The sequence below is a fragment of the Ciona intestinalis genome, unplaced genomic scaffold (assembly GCF_000224145.3).
Source record: "Ciona intestinalis unplaced genomic scaffold, KH HT000119.2, whole genome shotgun sequence".
In the NCBI taxonomy this organism is placed as follows: Eukaryota; Metazoa; Chordata; class Ascidiacea; order Phlebobranchia; family Cionidae; genus Ciona; species Ciona intestinalis.
The window spans coordinates 214,470-236,551 of record NW_004190441.2 but is presented as its reverse complement, the minus strand read 5'-3'; the positions used below and the strand labels follow the sequence as shown (position 1 = coordinate 236,551).

Sequence of the window (22,082 nt, the reverse complement as noted above, 5' to 3'; positions counted from 1 at the left end):
ACGCGTATTCTCTTTCGAATGTGTTTATGCGTTCTAATCATGCATTTGTACTGTACCGCGTTCGGGCGTTGCAAGATTCAGACCTTTGTCCTGTGTGCTCAACATTTTATGCGGCCAACGACAGTCACTGTACAAGAAAACAAGTTATATAGCCTGGAGCACAAACAACAAGTGTCACTCAAGAAAACGTGTTTAAAGTTACGTAAAAATGGCTTCAGCGGAACTGTAAGTAACATTGTTTATTTTAACATTGGGTAAAAGTTGCTAAAGTAATTTGAACTAATTGGTTAAAGCATATGCATGTAGTAATGTAAACATTTTTGATGCTAAGTGTTTGTAATTATCTTCAATTACTAAAATCTCTGAATCTTTTGTTCATTTCTATATCATAGTTAAGTATTGCTCAACTGTATGTAGATTTTGTGTTTTTGTTGTTGTTTTTTATTAGAATGGTTATAATATAGGGCAACCCAGGTTTTCTTCAAACCAAATCTTGATATTATATTGACATATCATCTTCGCAAATGCTAATGAATGTAACTTACTTTTATCTTGCATGGCGGAAAACAACAGTTTTTATAACACAGGCTTAACACCTCATGCCGGCTTACGAGTTACTATGTATGTAACTTTGTAGGTGATAACTTTTGGGGGATTTTTTCGTTTTTTTTTTTTCATGTATGGCTGATAATTTGAGCAACCCATTGGTGACCACTGGGTTAGAGCAATTGCCGTTAGGTGTCTTGCCCAAGGACACACACGCAATGGTAGCAACATTGAGCCTCAAACCCATTACCCTTTGGGCAGTGGCGCAGCTAAGGGGGTTTAGGGTGTCGCGACCGCCCCTTTAAAACCCCCCAAAAAAATTATTAAAAAAAAAATTTGAAAAAAAATTTTTGGAATTTTTTGGATTAAATTTTTTGGATTTTTCCCCCTATTTTTTCTGGCTGCACCACTGCTCTTGGGTTACAGACAGGCGTGCTAACCACTTTGCCACGGTGACGGCTAATATTGCTTACTATGCGTTTGTAGAACAGACATATTGCTATAACACATGGTGTCACCCTGTTGCAAAAGTTTGGGTTACATGTCACGTCTTATGTGCACCAATGATACCTGCCAATATTTTATCATATATTAATACAGTGTGTTTGTAGGCCCCCAACTTTTGTACCTGGCTTCCACGATGAGAATGACATACGTGGAACTAAATATTGCCAACTTGGTCAAACAGACATGATTGTTTCAAACATGACTTTCGGTAAGTTGCTTAAGGATTCTCTCTCTCTCTGATTCTCGTCTTGCCCAAGGACACATACGCCCACAATGGTAGCAGCGACGAGCCTTGAACCCATTACCTAATGGTTACAGGCAGGCGCGCAAACCACCACGCCACGGCGCCGGACAATCAATTGTATATCAAATGGTTCATGCAGGTTTTATTTACTTCATAAACTATGTTTTCGCACACAATGTTCTTGTTATTGATCCTAGGTAATAGCATTAACATGAACCCTCTTTCCAAAACAGATTATTTTTGCAAAGAATCAAACTATAAAAACATATTATACCTAATAACCTGATGATAGTCCTATATATTATATTTACTACGAAACAATGTATTATTAAAGGTTGTTCAGCACTTGGAAGCGTGTACAGACCAACTAATGAAGCTGAATCATGCGCCGTAACTGAAGCTGCCATCAAGAGTGGGATCAACATGATAGATACAGCTCCATGGTACGGGCATGGTAAAAGTGAAGCTGTGCTTGGCAAGGTTAATGTTGTTATTTTATTATACATTACCTACTATCTGTACCAGTATTATATATATATGGTTTTATATTTGTAGAATCTATTTATATATTCATTTTTTATATTGCCTATATTCTGAGAAAAACTGACTGAAAAGCCCAATATTTGTATAATATTGTTTTTTTTTGTGAATTATTTTGCCCACTTTCAAGTGGAGTGCTTCCACTACTCTGCATGGTAAGGTTGAATATCAAGATACATCCTATGGTTTGAGTTGGAGTTGCTCACTGCCTTAACCTTACTGTAACATGCATTACACATATTAGCATGCAACAATACACTTCATTTCAAATCATTTGTACACATCTAGAAAAAAAAAACATTCCCTAAAGTTATCAACAACAAAGTTACATACAATATACTTGGTAACTTGTAAGCGGGCACGAGGTGTATGAAACAGAACACCCGTGTTATAACGACTGTTGTTGCCCCGCCATGCGAGGATAAATGAGTTGCATTCATTTATTTAATGTTAAATGTTTATAGTAGATTACAAACATGTTGTATGAGCCATTAATACTTTATGTTGTGGCAGATCCTTCCCAAGCTTCCACGTAAATCCTATTACTTGAACACTAAAGTTGGTCGTTATGAAGCAGACTACGCTCATATGTTCAACTTCTCAGCTGAGCGTGTGATGCGTTCCGTGGATGAGAGTTTGCAGAGATTGGGAGCTGAATATATTGATGTTATACAGGTAAGGGGTGTTGTGGTGGGTTGGTTTGTATTGTTATTGAGTATATATCATTTTAATTATTAATTTAAGTGTGAGATGACAACCGTTGTTTTGTTGCCATGTCCTGTTTTTGTTTTAAATATAGTTTTTTAATTGGCCACCGTAATTGAAGAGGGAAATAAAAGTTGGTATTGTTAAAAAGTTGGTATAGAAGATGAAATATGCAGAGGTTGTGAGCGGATGTTTTAATTATGATGGCGTCATTTGGCTTGCAGATAAATCTAATTCCTAGGCATATCTTGTCATGATTGTTACTTATCACGATTGTTACTTGCATGATTGTTACAACACTAGGCAAAACTATTAAAGCGCGGATTTCCCCTCACGCAGAATAAATCCAATTAAATCATCAAAACATCCTGTATAGTAATCTGAGTCATTGCAATCAAACGTATGGTTCCACTGTAAGCCTTAATGCGGCAATCGTTGTTTTGGTTCATAGGCCCACAGAGATGGTTTGCAACAGTAAACAAAACCTTCAAATACGTTATAGCCATAATAAAACACGTTTATTGTAACTCTAAACCGTTTTTGTTACACCTCTTAACCCCCAGATCCACGACATGGAGTTCGCGCCTTCACTCGATATTATCGTGAACGAGACGTTACCTGCGTTACAAAAACTCAAAGACTCGGGGAAAGTGAAATACATTGGCATCACTGGATACCCATTGGAAAACTTTAGGTCATTATTTAATATTAATCACCCATGCGTGCTTACGAGTTACCGTGTATGTAACTTATTTATCCTCGCATGGCGGGGCAACGGCAGTTGTTATAACACGGGTGTTCTGTTTCATACACCTCGTGCCCGCTTACGAGTTACCATATATGTAACTTATTTATCCTTGCATGGCGGGGCAATGACAGTCGTTATAACACGGGTGTTCTGTTTCATACACCTCGTGCCCGCTTACGAGTTACCATATATGTAACTTATTTATCCTTGCATGGCGGGGCAATGACAGTTGTTATAACACAAGTGTTCTGTTTCATACACCTTGGCCTGCTTACGAGTTACCACGTATGTGACTTTGTGGACTATTTTTTAGAAGGGAAATTTGCCTGTAGGGGTTGGTGCCCTGGTACTTGTATATATGTCCACCAACTGTAGGATACCGGGTTCAAAGCTCACTGCTGCTACAATCCTTGCATTTACATTTATCTGTAAAACTCGGTTGCTTCAACATGGAAAGTAATAATGTTTGTCCAAATAGAACATATTCAAATTATGAGACAAAACTTTTGTTGTACCTTACAACAACGGTGACAATATTGTTTTTATTTTCAGGGAAGTTATCGAAAGATCTTCAGTTAAAGTTGACACCGTTCTCACGTATTGCCATGGTTCTATGAATGATAATTCGCTACAAGAGTTTCTACCATATTTGAAAGTAATTTATTTCAATATATTCACATCAAGATATTTAAAGAACCAAACATTTGATACATGATGTCTCTGATGTATATGTTAGTTACAAGTTTAATGTTTACATTTATTCTTTTTTGCTTTTAAACCAACCGGATTCCAATTAAACAATATATTATGCATTATGTTTGTATCCAATTATATTTATTTTAATAACTTTTAAATATACAATATTTCCCGTATAGTCGAAAGGTGTTGGTATCATCAATGCTTCACTTTTATCCATGGGTCTCCTAACTAACAGAGGGCCTTCGGATTGGCATCCCGCCTCCAAGGAGATTCGTGAAACTTGCAAGAATGCTGCGGCTTATTGCCAGGTAAATATCAACTTGCATGTTTCTAATTTTTTTGTTATCGTGAATGAAAATCCTTGCATGGCGGGTAGGCTCTGTTATGTAAAAAGCGCATGTAACTTATTTATAGGAGGTTAGGAGCAACGACAGTCGTTATAACATGGGTGTTTTGTTTTATACAACTCGGGCCAGCTTACAAATTACCACGTATGTAACCTATTCATCCTCGCGTGGCGGGGCAACGGCAGTCGTTATAACACAGATGTTCTGTTTCATACAATTCGTGCCAGCTTACAAGTTACCACGTATGTAACTTTGGGTGATTAGGTTTTTTATTTTTTTTATCTGTGGCTGATAGTTTGGACAACCCATTAGTGACCACTGGGTTGGAGCAATTGTCGTTCAGTGATACATGTCTACAATACACATGCACGTTTTACCTTTCATTTATTTAGAGCAAGCAAGTTGATATCTCAAGAATTGCGACGCATTTTTCGATGATACAACCTGGTATTCATACAACACTTATCAGCACTGCCAGGTAAGGACATTGGCGCCTAACATTGGTATGCAGTAAGGGTGTAACGTAACGGTCACGCCTTTTATCCAAAACATTATTTATTTCTCTTTTATCAACAAGCGTGTTTTAACAACTGTTGTTTTACCGTTACTACCCGTGTTTTCGCTTTTGTCAACTCTCTTGTTCTTTGTTATCGTGACCGAGACGAAATCAAGTTCATTTATTCAATGATAATGTTGGTTAGGTTTCTATAAGAATGGTTGTGCTTGTGGTTACAATCAATATAAACTTATATTAATATTAGTGAGTTGTCGGTGATCAAAAGTAAAAAGTTAAACTGTATGACATATGTTATGGGGATTGCAAAGTGAAAGTTCTGTAATACCCTTGTACAGATATTTCAATATAAACATAATAGCCTAAATACAGTAAGGGGGGGGGGGTAAGATGGGACATCTTTCGTTCTATTTTTCGTCCCATTAAAACACGATCAAGATATTTAGATATTATGTGCTAAAGTCAAAGTGTCCCATCTTCCCCACCCTGCTATATGATTATTTACATAATTATATGACACGATTGTTTTCATTTTTAAACTTTTGGGTTTTGAATTAAATATAAACACGTAATTGTATTTTATATTAAGTATCAAACCTTTGTTTGAGTCTTATATAATCTTTTGTTGTTCTTGCATCTCCAGCGCCAAGAACCTTCAAACCAACATTGATGTTTTGAAACATGGAATAAATAATCATGAAAAACAAGTTATGGAAGAAACTATGGAAAAGTACGGCAGTTAATTTGCTGCTATATTGTAGTTAAATAGTTCAAACCAGGGTCGGTACATAAGCATGGACTTCATGTCGCTCATAGAAATCGCATAGCACGCAGCAAATGGGGATAAATTAATCATAGACATAATATAAATCTGTACATATTTTTAGTTATATTTATTGTATTTTATTATTTTTTATCCTTAGTATCATTTTTTACACAAGAATTTGTTGCTTTAAATTTCAGGTTTTTCTTGCCCATGAAAGATACGACATGGCATGGCGTGGAAGTGGCAGCTTACTGGAAAGGATTACAAGAAGCCAAAATGTAAATACAACAGGTTGCAACAATTTAAACCAAAATTATTTGAAATATTACATAACATCCCAATTTGGAAAAATTTTTATATTTGAAAAGTTATTTTCTGTTCAAATTTGGAAAATATGTTTTATATATCTATAAATGTAAAGCATTTTAAACAGGATGTACTAAAATGGTAATATTTGGGTGCCCAATTATTTTGCTAACCTAATTAATCGTTGAAATTTCTTTTGTTTTTGCTTGTAAAGACGCTTGTCGCTTATAATCAAGGTATTCTCTATTCAAATTTTTATCTTCTAATTTCTCGACCTCTTGAATTGCAACCGTGTTTTCTCCAATTCTTTCAACATAACTTTATGGTGTAAATAATAAGCACTTACGAGATTTTTTTAATTTATTTAAATTATTTATATTTTAGAACCATAGTACATTTTAAAAGCAGTTTTCCCTTATGTACAGTGCAATACTTTAAATTTGGTATTTTAAAATACTTTGTTTAAAATTTCTCACTAAATCCGATTATTGTTTGATTTTCTTTGTTGGTGTTCAATGAATGCACTGTTATGTAGAGTTAATGTAGAATAGGGTTTAGTTTTACTTTGATTTTAAATATTTTTTTCACTTTGTGTTGTTTTTGTAGTGTGGGGTAAGAAGGGACATCTTTTTATTCTGGTTTTTCGTCCTAATAAATAGTAAACAAAAAACGTTCAAAGAATTGTAAAACTGTATTGCTATAACTTCCACAGACCCTTGTTAATTGTTTAAAACACGATCAGGATATTTAAATATTATTTGATAAAGGTGTCCCATCTTCCCCAACCCTACTATAAATGTGTGTGTTTCGATTTTGCCAAGAGCAATGAAAATATATTATTCCAGGCCAAGATTTAGTGATCTTTTTAAGCAACATTAAATGTTAGAGAAATATATTAAATATAAACGAGTTACCTAACATATGCCTTTCATTTATTCCTTCGATTACAATAACTAAGATCAAATTTAGTTAATAGCAAAGAAATGGGTATTAACAGCAGAACAATATACAATTAACAACGGTCTATGGGAGTCGTGAGGATATAGTTTTATATTTTTTTTAAATGTTCTTTGTTTACAAATGAATGGAAAGAGAAAATAAAATGTCCCATCTCCCCCCCCCCCCACCCTACATGTCCCATCTTCCCCCACTCTACTATACTGTGGAAAATGAACGTTTAAGCGTTGGTGCAGTTATTATGATCTGATAAAGAAAAATAATATCAAGTCACAAGGTCCCATTTAGTAGTAAACAAAGAACATTTAATGAATTATAAAAAAATATCCTTACGACTCCCATAGACCGTTGTTAATTGTTTAAAACACCTTCAGGATATTTGGATATTATGTGTTAAAGGTGTCCCATCTTCCCCCACCCTGCTATATATACATTTAAAACTACTGGGCACTATTAAGCCCGATATGTGTTGACGTTAAGAGCCAAGCCAGTGTATAGTGTGATAATTATATCTATGCTCGCAAGCACCTCTACAATAACTTAGGTTTACGTATGGACCATATTCCGGAAACAATAATATAATGTCGCACTTTTTCTAACAACCAGTCGATTTCAATTAATCAATACATGGTTGATGTCTGTGCGGTAGCTGAGTTGTTATAAACAGATTTAGTATACAAGCTATTATGTCGTGTCCGGACGAATATTTGTAGTGAATGATAGCTTTCGTATTTTAAGTTAAAGTCGATCAGATGTATGTGAGCACTATAGGGAAAGATGGTACACCTTTATCACATAATATCCAAATATCCTGATCGTGTTTCAAACAATTAACAACGGTCTATGGGAGTCGTGGTTTAATAATTCTTTAAATGTTCTTTGTTTACTACCAAATGGGACGAGAAAATAGAATAAAAAGGTGCCCCATCTTACCCCACCCTATTTATAATTCGTTGTGCAGAATACGAAAAAGTGAAACGTTTCTATTCTTTACTGCGTTCCTGCGCCAAGTGTGTTCTAACCGCTTACGTCTGGCTGATTATTCAGTATTTGTGGAAGGGGATGGCAAGAAGTTGTTAAGACAAGGAATGGGAATTGTGTTGCGTTGGTGAAAAGATATCTGCAATACCAGGCAGAATACAGAATATAGAAAGACAAACGAGTGCCGATATATAAATACCAACGAGTTATGTTCTCCGTTTACAAGAGAAATAGTTTACGTATCGATATATAGTAGTGTGGGGAAGATGTGACACCTTTAGCACATAATATCCAGATATCCTAATCGTGTTTTAAAGCAACTAACAACGGTCTATGAGACTCATGGGGACATAGTTTCATATTTCTTTGAATGTTCTTGGTTTACTACTATATGGGACGAGAAAATATAGTTAAAATGTGTCCCATCTTCCCCCATCCTACTGTATCTATCAGGGCGGGGCCAGCTGGCACGTTTTTATCGACATTCACAAGTTTTGTACGAAATCAGGTTATTGGACGCTTATTTTCAATAAGTTACAAGGTTTTAAATAGCGCTTATGGTTTGAAGTATTTTCTTCTAAGCTTCCTCATATAGCAAGCAATCATTCTATGTTGGCTTCCTTGACACCAGTGAAGAATCCTCCGGTACGTTACAGATTAAGCTGGTGGGAAGTGTTAGAGGTTGGTAGCAAACCCATCTACGGTGTTTGTATGAGTTACAAGATACGTTTAGCGGTTAGCAGATAACGTGGGGTGGGGGTGACTATTAACCAGCACTCGACCTTTTCAATAACTATTTCTCTCAACGCAGTTTTACTTTGTATGAGGTTAACAAGTTGCAATAAATGCCTGAGGAACAAGGATTAGAATCTGCTCCATTGAACGTTGAAAGTGGAGAAGGTGACAACCAGGTAGGAATTACAATTAAATGTATGAATGTGCCTTACTTTATCTTCGCGTGGCCGGAAAACGACAGTTTTTTATGTCGGTGGTTTTAAAGCCTATTACTAAATGCATCACGTGAAAAAACGACTTATTTTCAGAATAAGGTTTAAGACAGTTCTAGTTTTATATCATTCGTTAGCTCAATGAACGTCGTTTTTACAAATGTGCAGTAAGTAAGGTCGTCATAAAAGACAAGTCGCTGCTCTTGTAACTATAGAATGTTTGTCAATTTTTAAATTCGTGGTATCTTGGTAATGTTATTGCTGTATAATAGGGTGGGGGAAGACGGGACACCTTTTTATTCTATTTTCTTGTCCCATTTGGTAGTAAACAAAGAACATTCAAAGAATTATAAAACCGTATCCTTACGACTCCCGATAGACCGTTGTTAATTGTTTAAAACACGATCAGATAATTTGAAAAATATGTGTTAAATGTGTCCCCTCCCACCCTACTATATATAAGAATGAATCTAACCCCAAATATGAAAGCTATGGTTCACTGCAAATATTGTCTATGTACGATACAGCTTACAGACAGAATAATCTGTTTACAACAACGTATAGCCGACGCACAGACATCTTTCTTAGGAACGATATCAGTTCATTAATAGGTAAATACCCTAACACGTTGTTCTTAAACAGCAGGAAGAGGTTTTGAACCAGGAATCTGAAACCATCAATGGTGATCTACAATCATCATCAAGTCTAATATATGGATTGAACGATAAACCACCGTGGTATCTTTGTGTGGCCTTTGGGTTACAGGTACCTAAAATAATGTGCAACAAAGTTATTATTCACAAAATTAATACATACGTGGTAACTCGCAAACGGGCACGGGGTGTATGAAACAGAACACCCCTGTTATAGCAACTGTCGTTGCTCCGCCACGCGAGAATGCATAAGTTACATTCATTTAAATTAGACATATTTCCCCTTTTTTTTCGCTCAAAAGAACCCATCATTTATATATAGTCGTTAAACGGTTACAAAATTCTTTAAATGTTCTTTATAATTACCACCAACGGGGCAATACAAGAAAATGAATACGCATCCCAACTTACCCCACTCTACTACATCCCCAGCATTATCTGGTAGCCATCGGATCTTTGGTTGGCATCCCGCTGATGGTGTCATACAAGTTATGCATACCTGATGACGTAGCGGGGAATGTGGGACGCGCCAACTTGATCAGCACAACGTTCGTGGTATCAGGGGTGTGTACGTTATTGCAAACTACGATAGGGAACAGGTAATGACACTTGTTGTAATCATTTTATTATAAAACAATCCTCGCATGGCGGAGCAACGACAGTCGTTATAACACGGGTGTTCTGTTTCATACACCTCGTCGTGCCCGCTTACAAGTTACGTAACTTTGCAGGTGTATAAAGTAGATAGTGATATTTATACCATACACGTTTAACCATCTTACTTCTAACATACAGACTTCCGATCATGCAAGGAAACTCCATCGCGTTTTATCCACCATTGCTCGCTATCTTGGCACTCCCTCACAACCATTGCCCTCCAGCGCTACCTACCGGTTACATGAATTCAAGTGTGACGTTGTACAACGACAGTGGTCTCATCGTCGACGGGCAAGAAGTTTGGCAACGCAGGATAAGAGAGGTTGTTTATATACGCAACATTTATTTTGCTGAAAGGCATAAAACAACGTCCCAATTTATAACTTAGAAGTCATATATCATCCATCTTGCAAGAGCTACCAAAACCACGTATGTAACTTGAATAAATAAATTCATACAATCTTCACCCAACAGGTACAAGGGGCCATCACAGTCAGTGCTTGTTTAGAAGTCCTTCTTGGCGCCACAGGAGCAGTTGGTTTCCTTATGAGGTTTGTCGGCCCATTGACCATCGTGCCCACTGTCACGTTGATTGGATTGGACCTGTTTACCACTGCTGCCCATTTTGAACAGGTTCAATGGGGAATCGCTTTTTTGTGAGTTGAAACTAACCATGCACTCAAAATAATGAACAGCAGTAGTTAGCTGAATGCTTTTTCATGTGCTGTTATGTGTCATGTCTTTTAGTTGCCCGCCTACCATTTTAGATGCGTTTGTGGAATTTTTATTTTTACTATCAAGTAAAACAAAACCAAAAAAAATAAAAATCAAAAATCAAAAAAAATAATCACCCACAAAGTAACCACATGGCAACTCGTAAGCTGGCACGAGGTGTTAAACCCGTGTTATAACGACTGTCGTTTTCCGGCCACGCGAAGATAAAGTAAATTACATTCATTTCTTCATTCAAGTCATAGTTTTGAAAAGATTGTTTTTAACTGACTGCACACTTTTAATGTTGGGTGTATTAAACACATGTGTGATATATCTATTCAGCACAGTTGCAGTGCTGGCTCTTTGCTCTCAGTATCTGAAGTACGTAGACGTTCCTTTCCCCAAGTTTAGTTTTCGTCGTCGGGAATGTTACGTTGATAGAAGTGGGTTCTTTAGGATGTTCCCGGTGAGTTTATTTCGTGTGGGAAGCCCTAACTTTGTCCCTTTGCATGTTAGTACAGTAACAGTGGTATAATACTGTAGGGGAAGATGGATACCGTAAGAACATAAGATATACGCGAGATTGTTTACTGTAATATATAGTGGGGTGGGAGAAGATGGGACACCTTTTTAGTCTATTTTCTGGTATCATTTGGTAGTAAACAAAAAAAAAAAAAAACAAGGATTATTAAACCGTACCCTCACGACTCCCATAGACCGTTGATATTTGTTTAAAAAATAATCAGGATATTTGGATATTATGTGCTAAATGTGTCCCGTCTCCGCCAACCCCACTATAATTTTGTAAATATTATTGGTTTACTGGGAAAATGGGACAATAATAGAGAATGAAAACATGTCCCATCTTACCCTAACCTACTATAAGCGAATGATATGCATGGATCCTTTAAGCGTACCTTCCGTTTCTTATATAGGTTCTGATTGCATTGTTATCAGCGTGGCTACTATGCTACATATTCACCGTCACCAATGTTTTCCCAAACGACCCAACCAAACCATACTACAAAGCAAGGACAGATATTCGGGCCAATGTTATATATAATAGTCCGTGGTAAGTTCCTATGTTAGTATTGTCCACGCCATAGTAAAGCGGTTAGCGCGCCTGCCTCTAACATAAGCGGGCACGAGGTGTATGGAACAGAACACCCGTGGCATATAACGACTGTCGTTTTCCGGCCACGCGAGGATAAATAAATTACATGTTTTATTCTTTACTGCCTTTACAGTTCATTTTAATGCCCAATTCATATACGGTGACTTATTTCCTCTAAATGTTTAACAAATTAAAAGTAAATGATCAAGTCTCTGCTGCCACATACGCGCATAAATAATAACAAATTAAGAAAATGAAATTAGAAACAAAATGACGGCCGTTAAAACACTCTATGAGTAAAAAAGTGTCAAAAAAGCGTGGATATTAAGTCCAGCATATAATTCAAAATCCCACTATTAGTAGCAGCTTAGTAATATAGGAAGAAGTGTGTAATAATTGACAGTTTATATAATAGGGCGGGGGAGATGTGACACCTTTAGCACGTAATATCCGAATATCCTGACGATATTTTAAACAATTAACAACGGTCCATAAAGGAGTCTTGGGGATACGGTTTTATAATTCCTTGAATGTTCTTGGCTTAAGAGACGAGAAAATAGAGGTAAAAGGTGTCCCATCTTCCCCCACCCTACTATATCTCTCTAGTAGTGATCACAACATCTGCTATGTAGGTTCCGCTTCCCCTACCCCGGACAGTGGGGTTTGCCTGTTGTAACGGTTGGTGGGGTCATTGGGATGTTGGTTGCTGTTATATGCAGCACCATTGAATCTATTGGTGATTACCACGCGTGTGCTCGCCTAGCTAACGTACCGCCGCCCCCAAGCCATGCTTTGAACAGGTGAGCGAAGTATTTTATATAAGCTTAGGAAGTGGTTGGCGCCTGTCTAGTCCTAAGTTGACGGGCTGGGCGCTCGACGCTGCCACCACTGTGGGCGTGTGTGTCATTATAGCATTATAACTTAGCAATCTATAGTGCTCTCCTAGGTAGTCTAAGTTGCCAGCCTTAACATTACAAAAAAATAAGAAATTTCCTAATAACTAATCGTCCACTAAGTTACATACGTGGTAACTGGTAAGCGAGCACGAGGTGTATAAAACAGAACACCCGTGTTATAATGACTGTCGTTGCACCGCCATGCGAGGATAAATAAGTTACATACATTCCTTCATATACTTCCAGAGGAATACTAATGGAAGGAATTGGAGTGATGTTGGCTGGTTTAATGGGAACTGGATCCGGGACAACGTCGTTTACTCAAAACATTGCGGCGATCGGGATAACTCGTGTAGGAAGCAGAGTGGTAAGTTACATAATGTAGGAGCTGGGTTTAACTCGAATGCGGCTGCAGTTTCAGCCGTAAGGAATAAGCGACTGATGTCTATAACTTAATTAATGCTCTCCTCTTGGTGAATATATACAGAACGCGAATCATAAACGATTCCAACAACACCCAAACTAGCAGCCGCGTCAGCCAGATAGAGAGCCAAAGAAAGAGAGAGAGAGAGCCATGGACAACAGAGAGATCTATTCTGTTTTATGTGTGTGAGGTTCCGCAGAGCGGCCCGCCAAGGCCCTAGGATTTAGGTTACAATTGACCCATTACCCCATAGAGATAGATTAAAAGCAGTTATGTTCAATCCTTATTTAAATGGAATAATGCTAATAGCTGAACACATAATAACTAAACCTCCCGTGTCAAGGAACTCACCCATAAACGATAAAAAATATATATAATGTATATATCCTTAGGTTCTTCAAACGGCTGGCATCTTATTCATGCTTCTTGGTTACTTCAGTAAGTTTGGAAGCATATTCGTTACTTTACCTGATCCTGTGATGGGCGGAATGTTCTTCGCTATGTTTGGGATGATATCAGCTGTTGGATTATCCAATCTCAAATACGTTGACCTCGATTCGAACAGGTGAAAATTTTTGAAAGCAGCAAAACTCTAACAAAAATTAACAAACTCTGTAGATTTAAGTTAAAGGTTGGAAAAATTTACATACGTGATAACTTGTAAGCGGGCAAAGTTACATACGAGGTGTATGAAACAGAACACCCGTGTTAATAACGACTGTCGTTGCCCCGCCATGCAAGGATAAATAAATAAGTTACATACATGGTAACTTGTAAGCGGACACGAGGTGTATGAAACAGAACACCCGTGTTATAACGACTGTCGTTGCCCCGCCATGCGAGGATAAATAAATAAGTTACATACATGGTAACTTGTAAGCGGACACGAGGTGTATGAAACAGAACACCCGTGTTATAACGACTGTCGTTGCCCCGCCATGCGAGGATAAATAAATAAGTTACATACATGGTAACTTGTAAGCGGGGATAAGGTGTATGAAACAGAACACCCGTGTTATAACGACTATCGTTAAAGTAAGTTACATTTATTCATTAGCTTATTGATCGATTCATTCTTCTTTTCGTCTAACGGATCGAATCATCGTTGGATACGAATCACATTACTTGTATACCGAAACGAACAACTAAACGGCAATTCCGTATAGTTATTAGTGGGTGAAAACTATATGTACAAACGGCAGGGTGTTTATTAAAGGAACAGGTTTTAGTATGTGGCCCTATATATTCACATATATAGTTGTCGCATGTTGCCTACAAACAAATTATATTCAAGGAGAGCACAGTATCCATACTGCCCAATCCTTTAACCAAACTGAACTCGTAATATTGGTTTCGTTAGGGTTAGGCGTGGTTTGTAATATATTAAAACCGTTACCTAGAAACATCTTTGTTATTGGAGTCTCCTTATTCACGGGGTTGTCGGTGGCAAATTGGACCAAAGCAAATTCTTCTGCGATCAAAACTGGAGTGACCGAAGTCGACCAGATATTCAAAATCGTTCTGTCATCAGCTATGTTGGTGGGAGGGCTGGTCGGGTTTTTCTTTGACAACACTTTGCCTGGTAAACTTACAATAATAGAAATTTCTTTGAATACAGTGTTGAAGAAATAATTAAAAACAACGAAGAGAAAGAAATTATAGAACTAAATTAAAGTCGTTAAAACTGCTATGGGTAAAAACTATATAAGTAAAAGCATCCAATTAAAAACGTGGCTCCTAAACTTACCTTACAAAATAAATTAACTTATATGGAATATTTAAATAAAGCAATATATCTTAATATATTTCTGTGTTATGTTTCACATTGTACTACTCCATAGCAATAGTATAATCTATGACGGTTGCTACGTTTAAGGTACCGAAACCGAGCGAGGTTTGAAAGCATTTAACAAGCACCAAGTCAACGAAAACGAGGAAAACATCAGCTTATCGAGGATCGATAAAAGTTACAATCTTCCTTTTTCGACCACTTGTTGCAGGTTAATAAAATCAACATATGTAGAAAAAAGACAGGACGTTTAAGCATATATTGCCCAATGTTTTACATAACGTTTTACATATTTTTATTTGTCTTTTGAAAACGAGAGCGAGGATCGTGTAATTGAAAGAGAGAGGGATCAACAACAAAACAACAGTTGTTAAAACACGCTATGAATAAAAAGTGCGGAAAGATTGTGATTTAATAGCGTGGTTGTTGCATCCAAAGCGTAACAATACGCCACAAATCTATACTTAATCTTAACAAAACCAACCGTTCACAGATTCACGCGCTACTTTCCATTTATTCCCGACTATCAAGAGCAAGCAGAAAGATCGTTTGAATGAAACTTATCTGTCCTCATGGGTTACCACGTAGGTAAGTTTGTGATAGTGATTTAATGTTTTCAATATTTGAATGTATGGCTGACAATTTCACAACCCATTTTAAATTAACAACGGTCTATGGAAGTCGTGAAAAAACGGATTTTTAATTCTTTAAATATTCTCTGTTTACTATTAAATAAGATGAAAAAAATAAAATAAAAAAGTGTATCATTTTCCCAACCATACTATACATTTGTTATGCACCAGGAAACACCTGTGCTGAGTCAACTTCGACAGAAAAAAGTCGCCATCGATTTCGAAGTTTTTGTTTGCTTTTTGACAAGTCGGACAGTCGTCGCTTTAAAACCAAGTTGGAGTAATTTGAAGCGCTCAAGTTTCTGGTCCTACATAACGTCGACTGTGCTGTATAAGTCTATGATATATATTTCTATCGATTGTTTTGATTAGGTTTGATTTGACGGCTGTATCTCACTCAGGTGTTTCGGCCCAGCAAGTTAAGCTAGACTTACCGCATGAGTGATCGCCACGCAAACGTTTAATGTTTGGCAAGTGAGAATGCTTGTAGCTTTAAATATGTAGCGGTGTCTTTTAGAATGCAAGCTAGCTTGCAATGCGAAGATGCGTTTTGATTAGCGTGTAGTCGGACAGTCGCCGTTTTAAAACCAAATTGGAATAATTTAAAACGATATAAGTTTCTGGAACCTACATAACGTCGCCTCAAAATATCCTGATCGTGTTTTAAACAATTACCAACAGTCTATGGGAGTTGTAAGGATATAGTTTTTTTTTTACCTTTAGCACATAATATCCAAACATCCTGAACGTGTTTCAAACAATTAACAACGGTATATCGGGCATATACGTAATAACTCTTTTTAATAATTCTTTGAATGTTCTTTGTTTACTATTAAATGGGAAGAGAAAATAGAATGAAAAGGTGTCTATTTTATATTCTATATCTATGCTTGAAGCAAACAGTGGAACATAGGATTAACGTATAGACCATATTCCGGAAAGAAATACGTTTGCCTCGCTTTTCTAACAACCAGTCGATTTCAATTAATCAATACATGGTTGATGTCTGTGCGGTAGCTGAGTTGTTATAAACAGATTCAGTATACAAGCTATTATGTCGTGTACGGACGAATTTTTGTAGTGTTTTAAATCAGAATATTTTTTGTTAAAGTAGACTTACAATTGGTTTAAATTTGATAAAACGGCTTACAGTAGTCAGTGAGATATTGTTAGATCAACCGAGTAGTTAACGCTTGAATGCGTTTCCACGAAAGCCTTTAAAGAACCAACTTTAAGATTCTTACATGCTGGTGGTATACCTTAAGAGCATTTACCAATACAAGCATTCATGCCAGTCGGTAAGCGCTTATGCAGAATTGTAGGCTTACTGTTGTGCATCTAGTCTGCTGGTGTCATATATACAGATATGTTTATGTTTAAGCGGCATCTTAATGTAAACAGATGCGAACTGCACAGACATTGCATGTGCAACAGGCAGGTCGTGTAGAAGATATTTTGCAATGTAGACACTCAATAACTTGTAACGTGAACGTTTTTTGATATTTTGACCTAGTTTTACATGCGCGGGTATTGGAGTTATTTGACCTATTACTTGCTGTAGGCTATAAGATAGAGTTTGTTATGAAAGAAGCGATCAACCTTCCGTTAATAGATGGCAGGATCGGTTGCAGGAAGTTGGTTGCCGCTGATAAAGACGACGTGGAAGAAATGGTCACTAAATATTTCTGTCCCAACGAACCGTTGCGGTCGGCTTTGGAAGTTGTTTACCCGGGAAAAGTGGATACGGAATTCGTTCGAAAGCATGCGGAGGTATAACTGACTTTATCCTCGTGTGGCTGGAAAACGACAGTCGTTATAATACGGGTGATAATACACCTCGTGCCAACATAGGAGTTACCAAGTATGTTACTTTGTGGGAGGTATAACATACGAAAGTTGTTTTAGGAAACAAGTACTTTGTTGTGTATGGTGGGGAAGCTATGTCTCTTTGTGTGGCTAAGAAGTAACATCACTGCGGTTACTTATTGACAGGCGCACAGTGTACACTTGATTAGAATGAGTTCACCCATATTGTAGCCTACCTAGGGTAGGGGGAAACGGGACACCTTTAGCACATAATATCCAAATATCCTGATCGTGTTTTAAACAATTAACAACGGTCTATGGGAGTCGTGAGGATATGGTTTTATAATTCTTTGGATGTAATTTTGAAAGGTGTCCCATCTTCCCCACCCCACTTTCTACTTGCTATGCATGTATTTAAACTACACCATACACAACTGCAATAAAGATAAACTTTTCCTGTGAAGAGATTTTCTATATACAGTGGATGGGGAAAGATGGGACATCTTTTAGCTCTATTTTCTCGTCCCATTAAGTAGTAAACGAAGAACATTTAAAGAAATATAAAAGTGTATCCTGACGACTCCCATAGACCATTGTCAATTGTTTAAAACACGATCAGGATATTTAGATATTATGTGCTAAACGTGTCCCATCTTCCCCCACCCTACTATATATATATACCAGTTTATGAATATGCGTGAGCAAATGTATATAATAATATATATTATACAGGAATGCATGAGCTGTAACTCTTCTTTAATGGCTTACAATATTCAAACTGGGGAAACTGCTGGGATTATTCTGTGTGAAGTTCTTCGATACAAAGACGACCAAACCATGGACGATGAAAAGTGGAAAGCGAAGTTTAGAAACAGAGGTGTTACTACTATAAACGCGGTGAGGGCTTGAAAAAATGTTTTGATCGGTAAAAATATCAGAAATTATGTTGGTCCATAAACATGCGCAAATATTAGGTATTGTTATTTTGTTGGGGTAGAACGAACCGTATATTATAGTAGGGTGGGGGAAAGATGGGACACCTTTTTATGCAATTTTCTTCTTCCATTTGGTAATAAACAAAAACATTCAAAAAAATATAAACCCATTTCCTCATGACTCTCATAGACCGTTGTTAATTGTTTAAAACACGACCAGGTTATTTAGATATTATGTGCTAAAGGTGTCCCATCTTCCCCGCAGTACTATATATGTAAAGTATAATTTACAGAAACTATTTGAAACATTGAACAAAAACCTTGGCAAAGTAACCGAAGGGAAAATGTGTTTTCGAATCTATCTTGCAACAGTGAATCCAAGTTACGGAAGATTGGGCATAATGTCCGGGTTGGTGGAAAGGTGAACGTTTGTTCCTAGTATATAGTAGGGCGGGAGGATGGGACACCTTTAGCACATAATATCCGAACATCCGGATCGTGTTTAAACAATTAACAACGGTTTATGAGAGTCGTGAAGATACGATTTTAATTCTTTGAATGTTCTTTGTTTACTTCCAAATGGGACGATAAAATATAATAAAAAGATGTCCCATCTTTCCCCACCCTATAATAGTACTGTGGGGTAAGATGAACAACATTAGAACATAATGTTCCATATTTCATGAATTAGTAACACCGCTATTTTAGAATCGCTTTACACGGTTATGCGGCTCTGAATATTCTTGGTTTGCTACAATGCGAAAATAAATTGAAAACATGTCCTTTCTTACCCCACCCTACCATAGGTACTCTTACAAAAAATGTTTTGTTTATTTTTTTTAGGATTGAATTGGTCGCAAAAGATTTGGGATGCGACTTTATATTTATGGAGTCGACGTCACTGTACACGCAACGGATTGCATCTAAGCTCGGTTACACGACCGAGAATGAAATCAAATACTCGGGTTACTTCGACCCGTTATCTGGAACTTATATATTTAAACATATACCGTCACCACATCAATCTGTTAAACTTTTAGTGAAAGCTATTACTTGAGTTCTGTCCAGGGTTTATACTGTAACGATTGAGTGTGTTTCGAGCACAGATATATATTCTAGTTTTCCAAATTAACTTGACCGAACATTCAACAGTCGTGTTGCGTAACTATTACATCTGGCGTAACTGTGTTTATGATTGAGCGACACATCTTGCGTTTTTCCAACAAGTAGGAAACTATCTGCCCAGTCCGCCCGTTCGGCGAACAGACGCCACTTTTCAGTGTAAAACGTTCTTTCCTGTTACTGCTTTCGCACATGTGTTCATGCTATAAAAGCCCTCCTATTTTCTGTGTTGTGAGGGCAGTTGGAGCTCTCTTACACTCATGCTTTCCTCACGATTGTCCCTAGCCTGATGCCGCTCGTTTGTTCGCTAATAAAATGAGTTGTCGACGTATAGCGTTATGGAGTCGTTACGTTGCGATGGGTTCTAGCCTTATGCGAACGGATCTACTGCACTCCCCGCCACGATGCGTTGAGATGGGCGCTACCGGTGAACCCTACATTACCGCACCCCCTACAATACTAATTTAGTGAAAAGCCCTCACCCGCAAGATAAAGATTAGAATGCTTGCTAAAGCATCAGCATTGTATAGCCTGCCGTATACGTGGATCTAGTATATGACATTGGTTGGTTAGAACATTTGTTGCGTGACCATTGGTGTAAAATAAACATTACATTGCGTGGTTGGATTTTTGTGTTGTGTTTTTTTTTTGTTTAATTATGTTTGTTATGCACCAGGAAACACCTTCTTCGTATGCTGAGCCAACTTCAACAGAAAAAAGTCGCAATCGATTTCGAAGTTTTTGTTTGCTTTTTGACAAGTCGGACAGTCGTCGCTTTAAAACCAAGTTGGAGTAATTTGAAGCGCTCAAGTTTCTGGTCCTACATAGCGTCGACTGTGCTGTATAAGCCTATGATATATATTTCTATTGATTGTTTTGATTAGGTTTGATTTGACGGCTGTATCTCACTCAGATGTTTTGGTTTAGTTGCTATAGTTCGGCTCACCAACTTTAGTTCGGCCCAGCAAGTCAAGCTAGACTTACCGCATGAGTGATTGCCACGCAAACGTTTAATGTTTGGCAAGTGAGAATGCTTGTAGCTTTAAATATGTAGCGGTGTCTTTTAGAATGCAAGCTAGCTTGCAATGCGAAGATGCGTTTTGATTAGCGTGTACATGTATTATTGTTTTTGATGCTACGCAATAGTGTATCATATTTTAGTAAGTATTTCATTGCGAAGTTACCTAGTGTAAGTTTCGTATCTTTTGAACGCTGGTTTGCTTTTTAGAATACGATGGAATTCTATTGTGGGTTGCGGTGCAAGTTAAAGCGCGCACTATGGCCTACATTAGACATTCAGTATATAGGCCATGGTAGCGCCCATCTTAACGACCCCATAAAGCTATGTCGACAGGTTTATTAAGGTGGCTGTACACAGTATCCGGCGTGCAAATTCGCTTGCGAAGTTGTATGCAAACCCGTGTCCAATTATGCATGCGGCAGCGAAATCCGGATAAAACAGACAAAACGGACGAATTCCGAATACTGTGTACAGCCACCTTTAGGTAGACAAGCTCGAAGTATGGCCAACCGCAATATTGTCATTAAATCAATACTGCATAGAATGCACATATAAGAGAGATTAGATTCTCATATCGATCGCTGCGTGTGGTGTAGATTATATCAGATTACACAGCAGCTGATAATGTTTGAAAACTATAATCGTTACTTTATAGTGTGGCGCAAATGGTTAGTTGATTTTTATTTCGTCTTTTCAAACCCGGTAACGAAGACAACCATAATATATATACCAAAGTCAGTAGGGACAGTTGGTATACACAGGCGAGAATACGTGAAACAAAGTTTCAAGTACTGCTGAGGAAAAGTTAAATGATTCCGACTGCATTTGATGTTAGTGTACGAAGTAAGTCCTGCCTGTTAGGTTTAACGCTGCATATATATAGTAGTGTGGGGGAATGGGACACCTTTAGCAGATAATATCCAAATATTCTAATCGTGTTTTAAACAATTAACAACGGTCATTGGGAGTCGTGAGGATACGGTTTTATAATTCTTTGAATGTTCTTTGTTTACTACCAAATGGGACGAGAAAGTAGAATGAAAGGTGTCCCATCTTACCCCAACCTAATATATGTATAATCACTGCTGAATATATATAGTGTTTTTCTTTTTTCATGGGTATGTAACTATATGTTGCGATGCAGAACATATAAGTGTTGAAGTACGTGTACATACCAAAGATAGAGTTTGTCATGGAAGAAGCGATCAACCTCCCGTTAATAGATGACAGGATCGGTTGCAGAAAGTTGGTTGCCGCTGATAAAGACGACGTGGAAGAAATGGTCACTAAATATTTTGTTCCTAACGATATTATAAGTCTAGCAATTGGAAAGGTTTACTCAATGGAACCAATGGAAGAATTTCTCGTCGAATATACAAAGGTATTGTTGTACATGGTCGTAACTTTCAACTCATGTCAATAAAGGTATCATTGTATACGCTTTTGGCCAACGCAAGTTTATTGCTGATATAACAATCGTTACATATTTTAACTCGATCCTTATATTTAACT

General features: G+C 37.4%; 3 protein-coding genes across 7 annotated transcripts in view; all 3 read left to right on the top strand.

Annotated features, from left to right (window-relative positions):
• Positions 1 to 56: 56 nt before the first annotated feature.
• LOC100186884 (L-galactose dehydrogenase) lies at positions 57 to 6,842 on the top strand. Its single transcript, XM_002130655.3, has 10 exons — positions 57 to 225; positions 1,158 to 1,261; positions 1,632 to 1,777; positions 2,351 to 2,512; positions 3,106 to 3,236; positions 3,843 to 3,945; positions 4,166 to 4,297; positions 4,729 to 4,814; positions 5,494 to 5,580; positions 5,814 to 6,842. Exons 1-10 carry the CDS (start codon positions 209 to 211, stop codon positions 5,896 to 5,898), a joined length of 1,053 nt encoding a protein of 350 aa, XP_002130691.1. The 5' UTR covers positions 57 to 208; the 3' UTR covers positions 5,899 to 6,842.
• Positions 6,843 to 8,260: 1,418 nt separating this feature from the next.
• On the top strand, positions 8,261 to 20,683 carry LOC100186100 (solute carrier family 23 member 2-like). 5 transcript variants are annotated; one of them, XR_003396879.1, is made up of 19 exons: positions 8,261 to 8,505; positions 8,672 to 8,771; positions 9,450 to 9,572; positions 9,893 to 10,059; positions 10,256 to 10,439; positions 10,592 to 10,773; positions 11,174 to 11,297; positions 11,767 to 11,903; positions 12,578 to 12,745; positions 13,088 to 13,208; positions 13,658 to 13,830; positions 14,666 to 14,847; positions 15,142 to 15,265; positions 15,548 to 15,642; positions 15,858 to 16,984; positions 17,248 to 17,456; positions 18,225 to 18,389; positions 18,721 to 18,848; positions 19,271 to 19,562. XR_003396879.1 is itself a non-coding variant. In XM_002124872.2 (15 exons), the coding sequence occupies exons 2-14, from the start codon at positions 8,706 to 8,708 to the stop codon at positions 15,609 to 15,611; spliced, it is 1,815 nt and encodes a 604-aa protein (XP_002124908.1). In that variant the 5' UTR covers positions 8,261 to 8,541; positions 8,672 to 8,705; the 3' UTR covers positions 15,612 to 15,642; positions 20,226 to 20,683. The 5 variants fall into 5 exon arrangements, 1 of the variants encoding a protein (XP_002124908.1); XR_003396880.1 differs by having other exon boundaries at positions 8,261 to 8,541; positions 15,548 to 15,638; XR_003396877.1 differs by having other exon boundaries at positions 8,261 to 8,541.
• A 317-nt stretch (positions 20,684 to 21,000) lies between these two features.
• Positions 21,001 to 22,082, top strand: part of LOC100178989 — a 3,182-nt gene continuing 2,100 nt past the window's right edge. The window contains exons 1-2 of the mRNA XM_002130427.5: positions 21,001 to 21,413; positions 21,715 to 21,951. Of these exons, the coding sequence (XP_002130463.2) occupies positions 21,763 to 21,951 (189 nt within the window). The 5' untranslated portion in view covers positions 21,001 to 21,413; positions 21,715 to 21,762. The remainder of the gene's footprint in view (positions 21,414 to 21,714; positions 21,952 to 22,082) is intronic.

Bases quoted from the DNA above. Each gene is read 5' to 3' on its own strand.
- LOC100186884 (XM_002130655.3), top strand. The intron at 3,237-3,842 runs GTCATTATTTAA...TTTTATTTTCAG, and splicing joins TACCCATTGGAAAACTTTAG to GGAAGTTATCGAAAGATCTT. The intron at 5,581-5,813 runs GTACGGCAGTTA...TTTAAATTTCAG, and splicing joins ATGGAAGAAACTATGGAAAA to GTTTTTCTTGCCCATGAAAG.
- LOC100186100 (XM_002124872.2), top strand. From the start codon at position 8,706: ATGCCTGAGGAACAAGGATTAGAATCTGCTCCATTGAACGTTGAAAGT. The intron at 9,573-9,892 runs GTACCTAAAATA...CTACATCCCCAG, and splicing joins GTGTGGCCTTTGGGTTACAG to CATTATCTGGTAGCCATCGG. The intron at 11,298-11,766 runs GTGAGTTTATTT...TTTCTTATATAG, and splicing joins GGTTCTTTAGGATGTTCCCG to GTTCTGATTGCATTGTTATC.